Source organism: Fukomys damarensis, unplaced genomic scaffold (genome assembly GCF_012274545.1).
Source record: "Fukomys damarensis isolate Sample0158 unplaced genomic scaffold, DMR_v1.0_HiC HiC_scaffold_37, whole genome shotgun sequence".
Lineage (NCBI taxonomy): Eukaryota > Metazoa > Chordata > Mammalia > Rodentia > Bathyergidae > Fukomys > Fukomys damarensis.
Window position 1 is genome coordinate 10,433,102 of NW_022900949.1, and position 9,329 is coordinate 10,442,430.

Sequence of the window (9,329 nt, forward strand, 5' to 3'; positions counted from 1 at the left end):
GACGTAGCTGATTGGAGGGACGGCGTCAAGGCCGGTCATTATTGGCTGCACCGTCGAGCCGGGAGAGGGGAGGGGCGGGATGGGAAGGCCCGAGCGTGTGTTCGCCCAGTCCCTCCTTCACCCTACTACCCCTACCCAGAAGAGCCAGAGATATGCCTGGAGAAGAGAGAGGGGAGAAAAAAGAGGGGAGGGATTGATCGGCCAGGAGGCGGGGCGGAATTGGAGAGGGGCGGGATGGAGCTTGATAGAGGGGGCGGGACTTACCTGAAAGAACCATTCTGCTTGGAGCAGGATAAGAGGAGCTGATTGTGGGAAGAGGGGGTGTGTACAAGAGTGGGCGGGGCCAAAAAGGAGGCTGGGTCCCCTAATGCTACAGTGAACTTGCTCTTCTGAGCCAGATTTGGATCTTTGTATAAATGGGGAGATTGGAGTTCCAGAGGTCTTTGGTCTGTAAGCATGTGTTCCCCCCATGACTTCTGTTGGGTCTTTCCGCCCCTCGTGGGGGAGGAAAGGAACCGCAAGCCCCCGGGAGTTGAAGCCCTCGACGTTGCTATGGCGCCGGACCTACTTGGCGGTTTGGCTGGAGGGAGGGGCTCCTACAGGCCCCGCCTCCGGTTCCGCCCCCGCCGCGATGGGGCCCGCCCCGACTAAGCTCTTGTGGATTCTGGTATTGACTCCAAGCCTGATCCTTGTCCGCCCCCTGGCTGTGGGTTGGAGGTCCGCCCGGGTCCCCATCTATGTCAGCAGCTGGGCAGTGCGGGTGACCCAGGGTAATCGCGAAGCAGAGCGCCTGGCACGCAAATTTGGCTTCGTCAACCTGGGGCAGGTAGGTGGCACTCGGATGGATGATGGAAAGCGAGGGGACAGATGACCCCTGACCCTAATAGATAGGACAGGGTCCTCAGTGTCTTCCTAAATATAAAAAAAAACCCAAGCCTAGCTGGGCATGGTGGTGCATGCCTACCACCCCAGCACTGTGGGGGGACGGGGCAGGAGGATGCCAAATTCCAGCCCAGCAATGCGGCTGCTCCCTCCTTCCCAGGTCTTCCCTGATGGGCAGTACTTCCACCTGCGGCACCGGGGCGTGGCCCAGCAGTCCCTGAGCCCGCACTGGGGCCACTGCCTTCGTCTGAAGAAAGATCCAAAGGTGAGCCTGGCCCGGGAGGGTGCCCACCAGAGTCTCAGCTGGTGCCTGGGGACAGCCTGCCGCCTGTTATTCTTGTGACTGCCATAGATGGTCTCTTTGAGATCTGGGTTCCATCTGGTCCCCTCAGTGGGGCGCAGATGGGGAAGGCGTGCAGGAGGCAGGCACTTGTGTCCCCCTGGAAAGACGAAGGCCCCAGGCAACTGTGGTCAGGGAACGGGGACCCCTGCTTCCCCACCCACCAGCTCACAGAATGCAGGCGAGGCACTGACCCATTTTACCACACAGGAAAATGGTCCTGAGGAGTAGGGAGTGTTAAGCTGCCCAGTGGGTCTGTGACTGAACTGGGTTGAGGACCCAGGCTCTCCATGCTCAGAGTTAGGCACCAAGAAAGGTGGCTGGTTCAGGGTTTGTAGGACAGATCAGATGGGGAAGACAGAGAGATAGGTATCAGGGCCAGCTTGGCACCCAGAAGACTGACAGGATCCTCCAGGTGGGGTGGAGGATATGAGCTAATTGGGGATGAGAGATGAAGGCAATAAAGAGGAAGCAGGACAAATGTCCAAAGAAGAGCAGTCCAGGCTGGCAGAACAGCATGTGCAAAGGTGCTGGGGTCGGGACAAGCTCAGGTGCCCTTAAAATGTCAAGGTGGTCACTAGCTGTAGTTAAGTGACCAATAGGGAAGAGCTAGTGGGGGCTGGACATTCAGGTTCTTGTAGGCTGTGGACTGGGGCATGGAAAGGCAGGGAGGTGAGTGTGACCCTTGGATGGAGAAGCGGGGGAAGAAGTGACTCTTTTGGGAGTTAATGTAGGAGGGAGCCAGCAGGGTTGGACAGAAGGATCTGGAGCAGGGAGGGAAGAGAGGGCAGTGCTGGGACAGAGGAAGCTGACATCTCTGACTCTGTCCATGTGTCTGTGGGCCTGAGGATGGGAACACTGGGACCCTGGGGCCCCTCCACTGAAGACAGAGCCCCAGGTATGGGGGGACCCTAAAAAGCAGCCCTATGCTAGGCATGGTGGTGCATATCTGTCATCCCAGCACTTGAGAGGCTGAGGCAGGAGGATCACTACAAGTTTGAGGCCAACTTGGGCTACATAGCAAGATCCTGACTCAAAAGAAGAATTTTAAAAGACACAGCAAACATGGGATCCCCAGACCAGGGATCTTCTGGCGTCCCCTCCCTACCTGAGGGACAGTCCAGCCACATGTCCCTCCCAGGTGCGGTGGTTTGAGCAGCAGACGGTGCGGCGGCGGGTGAAGCGGTCCCTGGAGGTGCCCACGGACCCCTGGTTCCCCAGGCAGTGGTACATGGTGAGCGGCTAGGGCTGGGGCAGGCAAACACATGGAGCAACCGCAACCCCACTGACCCCATCCGCTGCTTGGCACAGAACAACGAGATGCCGCTGGACCTGAACATCCTGCAGTCCTGGGCCCAGGGCCTAACAGGCCGGGGTGTCGTGATCTCCATCCTCGACGACGGCATTGAGAAGGACCACCCAGACCTCTGGGCCAATTACGTGAGGCCTTGGCAGCTGGGATCGGGCCGTCCCAAGTCCCCCACCCTGGGATGCCTCACGCCCTGCTCCTGCCCTCTCTGGTCTCCAGGACCCCCTGGCCAGCTATGACTTCAATGATTACGACCCAGACCCCCAGCCACGCTACACGCCCAGCAATAAGAACAGGTGAGCCCCAGCCCGTGGGGTACAAGGGGGTCCCTAGTGACCCACGGGACCTGGCGGATTGTGACAGGCACCCCCCTCGGCCCTGGCACCAGACACGGGACGCGCTGTGCTGGGGAGGTGGCTGCCATGGCCAACAACGGCTTCTGTGGTGCAGGCGTTGCCTTCAATGCCCGAATTGGAGGTACCAGGGTCCCCCAGGGACACAGCCCGGGGACAGAGGGTGGAGAGTACCGCTGCAGCAGCCGGGACATGGGGGCAAGTGAGGGGTGGAAGGTGCTGGCATCCTCCCCCTCCTGGCTGGGTGGGGCTAAGACCCCCAGACAGGGCCCTGGGAGAGAGGGCTACGCGGGCTGGTGCCCGAGGGAGGCCGGACGCCCCACGCAGGTGTGCGCATGCTGGACGGCACCATCACCGACGTCATCGAGGCCCAGTCGCTGAGCCTGCAGCCCCAGCACATTCACATCTACAGCGCCAGCTGGGGCCCCGAGGACGACGGCCGCACAGTGGACGGCCCAGGCATCCTCACCCACGAGGCCTTCCTGCATGGTGTGACCCACGTGAGTGCCACGGGGCTGCAGGGTGGGACAGCGTGGCCAGGCTGGGGACAAGCAGGTGTGACACTCCTGCCCCTGCCTTCTCTCCCCAGGGCCGCGGCGGGCTGGGCACACTCTTCGTCTGGGCCTCAGGCAACGGCGGCCTGCGTTACGACAACTGTAACTGCGACGGCTACACCAACAGCATCCACACGATTTCAGTGGGCAGCGCCACCCGGCAAGGCCGTGTGCCCTGGTACAGCGAGGCCTGTGCCTCCATCCTCACCACCACCTTCAGCAGCGGCTTGGCTACCGACCCACAGATTGTGAGCTGCCGCCTGTCCTCACCACAGTGCCCTCCCACTTGTGTTTGCTACTGGGAATGGAACCCAGGACCTGCACGCGTGCGCACACACACACTTTTCTTTTGTTAAAATTTAAAGCTGGGTGTGGTGGCGCACACCTGTGATCCCAGAACTCAGGAGGCTGAGGCAGGAGGATCACTTCGAGTTTGAAACCAGCCTGGGGTACAGAGTGAGTTCCAGGGCAGTCTGAACTACATAGTGAGACCCTGTCTCAAAAAACCAAAACCAACCAAACAAACAAAACAAAACAAATTTTAAAACAGGGTCTCTAAATTGCTAAATTCTCGGGCTGGGCTCAAACATGGGATCCTCCTACCTGAGCCTTCTGTTGTACTGGGATTACAGGTGTGTACCACCGTGCCTAGCTTGTAATACTTTCTGAGCTCAGTCTTTGGTACTTCTGTGAACTCAGTTTGCAGTACAGTGGCACCTTGGTTCACAAATTCTTTCCATAATTCTGGTCGAAAACTGAATTGGACAAGAACAGCATCAGATTTCCCCATAAGATCAACATAGAACCTAAGCATTTAATTTGATTTGGTTCTCATTCAATTCGGTTTGCAACCAGAATCATGGAAAGAATTAAATTTGTGATCTGAGGTATCAGTGTATATTTTCAATTTAGTCCTTGGTACTTTTTTTTTTTTTTTGTACTGGAGATCAAACTCAGGACCTTGTGTTTGTGAGGCAGGTGGAAGAACCACTGAGCTAAATCCCTGGCCCTCCTTTGTACTTTTTGAACTTCGTCTTTGTTTTGTTTTGTTTTGTTTTTCTGATAACTGGGATCGAACTCAGGCCTTTGCACTTGCCGGCGGGTATGGCCCCACTAAACTGTATCCCTGGCGTTTTGCACATAGTCTTTGATATACCACTTGAACTGTCTAGAAGACTTTTTGAGTTCAGTCCTTAGTCCTTTTACTTTTTGTTTCTGTCTTTGCTTTTTAGATAAGGTCTCACTGTGTAGTTCAGGCTGTCCCTGAACTCATTATGTAGCCCCGGCTGGCCTGGAAATTCCAGTAACCCTCCTGCCTCAGCCTCCCAAGTGCTGCGATTATAGACATGTGCCATCATGCCTAGCTCCTTAGCCCTTTGTGAACTTGATCCATAGTACTTTTCAACCTCGGTCCACGGCACTTGTTGAATATGCATTTCACTGTGCGCCAGCCCCCAGCCCCACCCCTCTGTCCCCAGGTCACCACAGACCTGTACCACCAGTGCACAGACGAGCACACGGGCACCTCAGCCTCAGCGCCCCTGGCTGCAGGCATGATCGCCCTGGCCCTGGAAGCCAAGTAGGTGCCAGTGGGGCCCTGACCTTGCCCTGAAGCCACACCACCGACGGGCAGGGCTCGTGCTCATGGCGGCCCTGCACTGCCCCCAGCCCGTTCCTGACCTGGAGGGACACACAGCACCTCGTGGTCCGTGCCTCGAAGCCAGCGCACTTGCAGGCTGAGGACTGGAGCACCAATGGCGTGGGGCGCCAAGGTGCGGCCGGGCTGGGCAGGGGGTGGGGGCAGCAGGTCTGCGTGGCACGTGACAGCCGCCCCTCCACACAGTGAGCCACCACTATGGCTACGGGCTGCTGGATGCTGCACTGCTGGTGGACCTGGCCCGCACCTGGCTGTCCACACAGCCCCAGAGGAAGTGCGCTGTGGAGGTCGTGCTGGCCCCGCTGTAAGGGGACCCTGTCCCCACACCCATCATCACCACCGCCGGGGCAGGGTCCCTGGGGGAGGCAGGCCCTGGCCTCAGTTTCCCCATGTGTCAGGAGAGGGTGGGCCACGTAACCCATAGCGGGTGAACCCAGATCCTGCCAGCCGACAGGAGGGTCCTCACTGCCCCCCCAGCCCCATCCTGCTCCGGATGCGCGTGGAGAAGAATGTGTCGGCCTGCGGGGGCAGCCACCGCTACATCCGCTCACTGGAGCACGTGCAGGTGCAGCTGTCACTGTCCTACAGCCGCCGCGGGGACCTGGAGATCTCGCTCACTAGCCCCATGGGCACCCGCTCCACACTGGTGGCCATCAGGTGTGTGGCCTGGTGGGGGCTGCCCGGGGCCGTGCGGTCGGATGCACCCTGTAGCTCTGCGGGCCTTTCCGGCCATGCTTGCACATGAGGCCCCCTCCCTTCTCTCCCCTGCTCTCCAGACCCCTGGACAACAGCAGCCAGGGCTACCACAACTGGATGTTCATGTCTACCCACTTCTGGGATGAGAACCCACAGGGCTTGTGGGCCCTGGGCCTGTGGAACAAGGGCTACTATTTCAACACAGGTGAGGACTGGGCCTGGGCTGGGTGGTCCTCCATTACCCTTCGGCCACAGGGACCCCGAGGACTGGAAGGAGAAACCGTGTCGGCAGGCATGGTTGGCACGCAGTAGGTGTGCAGCTGTCGGGGTGGCGGAGCACAGTAGGTGGTTGGTGGCTTGGGACCATGTGACCTGGGCTCTGGTGAAAGCTCCCTAGTAAAGGGGGCCAGGGCCCTGGTACAACCCAGCTGCCAACAGCTTCTCCCTCTCCCTGTGCCCACCGTGACCCCTGCCCAGGGACACTGCACCGCTGCACACTGCTTCTCTATGGGACAGCAGAAGACATGATGGCCCGGCCTCTAGTCCCCCAGGTGACTGGCAGTGCGGGTATGCGGCGGGACATAAAGGGGCTGTGCCAGGGTGAGTGGCCAGTGGTGGTGGCAAGGCTGGCGGTGTGTGTGTGTGGGGCCTGGGAGGGCTGGCAGTGGACAGACCCTGGGGTGAAGCCTCAGCCTCATGCCCTCCCTCTGCGTCCTTCCTTGTGCCCTGTGCAGAATGTGACAACCCCACCTGCATCCTGGGGCACCTCCACCTCTCCTGCTGTGGATGAGGGCACTCAGTCTGCACCCAGCAGGCAGTGATCATGGGGCCTGGCTGCCCCCCACCCTGAACACCCCAGCTCCCTGCTGCTCTGTGTGCCCCAGCACTACCTGCCTCCCCTGCATCACCCCAAGCATGGATGAGTTCTGGGGCTCCTGCTTGGGCCTGACACCTGCTACAGTCACCTCCAGCCTTCTCCCCTTACCCCAGCCCCACTGCCCAGTCCTGGCCAAGATGCTGGACCTGCCTGCCATGGCCTCGGGGAGCCCCTTCCAACGCCCGCTCCATCTGCCACCACCCCAGGACCGACTGCACACTGGGACCTGGAGACTTGGAGTACCAAAAGCTGTCTTGGCCTGGGTCCAGGTTAGAGGGGATACTGCTGTTCTGGTATGTCCCCCACTGAGATCTGCCCTGAAGGCCCAGCTACCTGCGGGAAACTTAGAGTCTGGACACTCAGCTCCAAAAGAGAACGTCTCTTTCACATTTTGGGGTCAGTCGGGGGTGGGATGGGCAGAGGCTGGATCATGAACTCCATTCCTTCCCTACTCCAAACTCTGTCCAGTCTTGGGCACCATGTTCAACCTCAGAATTTGCAAATAAAGGTTGAAAAGAAGATGCCAAGTCTGTGGTCTCCTTAGGGGCAGGGCAGGTCCTGGGCACCCCGGCAAGGCAGTCTGTAGGGAGTGATGTCAGGCCCCACAGTACCCAGAGGGCCACAAATCAGCTGCAAGCCAGAGAGCCCAGGATTTGGGGTGCTGCTGATTCTGCATCCAACTTGAATTGCTTCCCTCTTCCCACTCCCTCACCCTCTACTGCCGGGCACACAGAACCCTAATTAGGGCTCTTGGGGCAGCTACAGGAAATGGAAATGGGCCAGCAGCTTATCACATGCAGTCAGTGTCCGGCCCAGAGATTTCACCCCTAAGTGTGCAGCGAAGAGAGAAAAAGACACATCTACACTGAAACACAATCCACAACAGCCAAAAGGTGGAAACAACTCATAGGCACATGTTCATCAGAGGGCTGATAAACACAAAGAGGTCATCCCCATGCTGGAGTATTACTTAGCCAGGAAAAGAGTGAGGCTGTGACACTTGCCACATCATGGGTGGACCTTAAGAACGCCGTGCTCAGTGAGAGACACCAGGCCCAGAAGGACACAGCATGGGCTCCATGGACAGGAAATGCCCAGGACAAGGGAACCCAGAGACAGGAAGTGGACTCGGGTACCGTGGGTTGGGAGGGGACAGGTGACTGCTCATGGGAACATAAGTGACTGCTCATGAGGACAAGGCTCGTTTTTTGAGTGTCTGAAACTAGGTAGTAGTGATGCTTGCACAACTTCACACACACGAATACAAAGCACAGAATTATTTTAAACAGCTGAATGTTACAGCATGTAAATCACGTCTCAATAAAGCTGTCTACAAACACAAAAGCTCTGCTCCTCCCAGTCCCAACCAGGAGGGAGGTGACAGTAGGACTGCAAGGGACAAGAATGAGGGAAGGGACACTTCACTGCCCTCTCCAGATGGGAGGAGTTTTAGAAAAGTGGGGCCAGGCTGGCAAGATATGACTTGGGTCTTGAGTCCCTGGCCAGCTCGCTGGTGATCAAAGTATCAGAGTATCTGGCATTTACTGAACACCCACTGGGAACACCAGGCACAGGCAGTGATGCTCTATTTTTTTATTTTATTTTATGGTACTGAGGATCGAACTCGGGTCCTTGCGCTTACAAGGCAGGCGCTTGATCCCTGGCCCGGCGGTGATGCTATTCAATACAGCCAAGGGAATTGGTGCCTTGTTTTGAGAAAACCGAGCCTCACAAGCTCTGCTACCCATCCAGAAAGACTCGAACTCGAACTCATGCTCACCCCTTGTGCTTCCGGGTCTACTGGCCCAGGACGGGAAGGAGAGTAAGAGGTGAGGGACCGAGATCCCTCCGGTTCAGTCGCGGCCCCTTTAAGAAGGGGCGGAGTCTCGAGGGGGTGGTCAGAAAGAACTGCGGAAGAGCGGAAAGCCTGCGTCAGGTGCCTGGGTTCACCCGCCGGAAGCGGAAGTCGCGGTGACGCTGTTGGTGGCAGTAGGCGCTTGTCCGTGGTGCGCGATTAGCGGCAGAGGTTTTCACGGAGAAACTGAGGCCGACGTTTAGCTGGACTCTGAAATCCGAAGCTTCTTGTCTGAAGAAGGGAAAGCCACCCGCTACCTAAGCCCAGAGGAGCGCTTTGTGGGGCTGCAGGGCGGGATCCACTCCCCCCACCCCGGGAGCGGGGCCGCGGCGGGTGCGTATGAGTTCGGGCAGATCGACCCCCTCATAGACCGAGAGGTAGACTCCCTGCTCCCTTCCTCTATTCCCAGGGATGGGCTCCAAGACCAAGAAGCGCGTGGTGCTGCCCACCCGCCCCGCGCCCCCAACGGTGGAGCAGATCTTGGAAGACGTGCGGGGGGCGCCGGCCGAGGACCCCGTCTTCACCGCACTGGCCCCGGAAGGTAGCGCAAAAGACGCTCATCCCAGCCCCAGCCCCAGCCCCGGAGCGCAAGGCCGGGGAAACCGAGGAACTGGGAGTAGAGATTTGAGCCAGGGGCCTGGGCACAGGCCTTATCCACTTTGAGCCTCCCTGTTCTCATCTGTAAAGTGGAGGCATCTTAGGGTTCCTCTAAAATGGGTTCACACGGTAGTCTGCAGCCTTGCCCTACCCGATCCTTGGGGCTTTTTTGTTTGGTTGGTTTTTTTTTTTTTTTTTTTTTTTTTTTT

General features: G+C 58.3%; 2 protein-coding genes across 7 annotated transcripts in view; both read left to right on the plus strand.

Annotated features, from left to right (window-relative positions):
* The first annotated feature begins 78 nt into the window (after positions 1-78).
* Positions 79-7,177, plus strand: Pcsk4 (proprotein convertase subtilisin/kexin type 4). Of its 5 annotated transcripts, none has more exons than XM_010634920.2 (15): positions 79-826; positions 1,043-1,147; positions 2,364-2,456; positions 2,534-2,662; positions 2,751-2,827; positions 2,920-3,008; positions 3,212-3,384; positions 3,474-3,686; positions 4,917-5,017; positions 5,107-5,210; positions 5,282-5,399; positions 5,573-5,752; positions 5,872-5,996; positions 6,269-6,342; positions 6,782-7,177. In XM_010634920.2, the coding sequence occupies exons 1-15, from the start codon at positions 470-472 to the stop codon at positions 7,100-7,102; spliced, it is 2,259 nt and encodes a 752-aa protein (XP_010633222.1). In that variant the 5' UTR covers positions 79-469; the 3' UTR covers positions 7,103-7,177. The 5 variants fall into 5 exon arrangements, with proteins under 5 accessions (XP_010633222.1, XP_033615631.1, XP_010633223.1 ...); XM_033759740.1 differs by having other exon boundaries at positions 6,269-6,391; positions 6,782-7,023; XM_010634921.2 differs by having other exon boundaries at positions 6,269-6,391; positions 6,526-6,864.
* A 1,413-nt stretch (positions 7,178-8,590) lies between these two features.
* The window catches only part of CUNH19orf25 (chromosome unknown C19orf25 homolog), a 2,803-nt gene continuing 2,064 nt past the window's right edge, over positions 8,591-9,329 (plus strand). The window contains exons 1-2 of one of the 2 annotated variants that reach the window (XM_010634925.1): positions 8,591-8,674; positions 8,933-9,064. In XM_010634925.1, the coding sequence (XP_010633227.1) occupies positions 8,935-9,064 (130 nt within the window). In that variant the 5' untranslated portion in view covers positions 8,591-8,674; positions 8,933-8,934. Of the gene's footprint in view, positions 8,857-8,932; positions 9,065-9,329 lie in introns of both variants that reach the window. The other variant, XM_010634924.2, reaches the window with a different exon arrangement.

Coding starts and splice junctions, on each gene's coding strand:
- Pcsk4 (XM_010634920.2), top strand. CDS start 470: ATGACTTCTGTTGGGTCTTTCCGCCCCTCGTGGGGGAGGAAAGGAACC. Junction 5,753..5,871: donor TCCACACTGGTGGCCATCAG/GTGTGTGGCCTG, acceptor CCTGCTCTCCAG/ACCCCTGGACAACAGCAGCC. Junction 6,343..6,781: donor CCCGGCCTCTAGTCCCCCAG/GTGACTGGCAGT, acceptor CCCTTACCCCAG/CCCCACTGCCCAGTCCTGGC.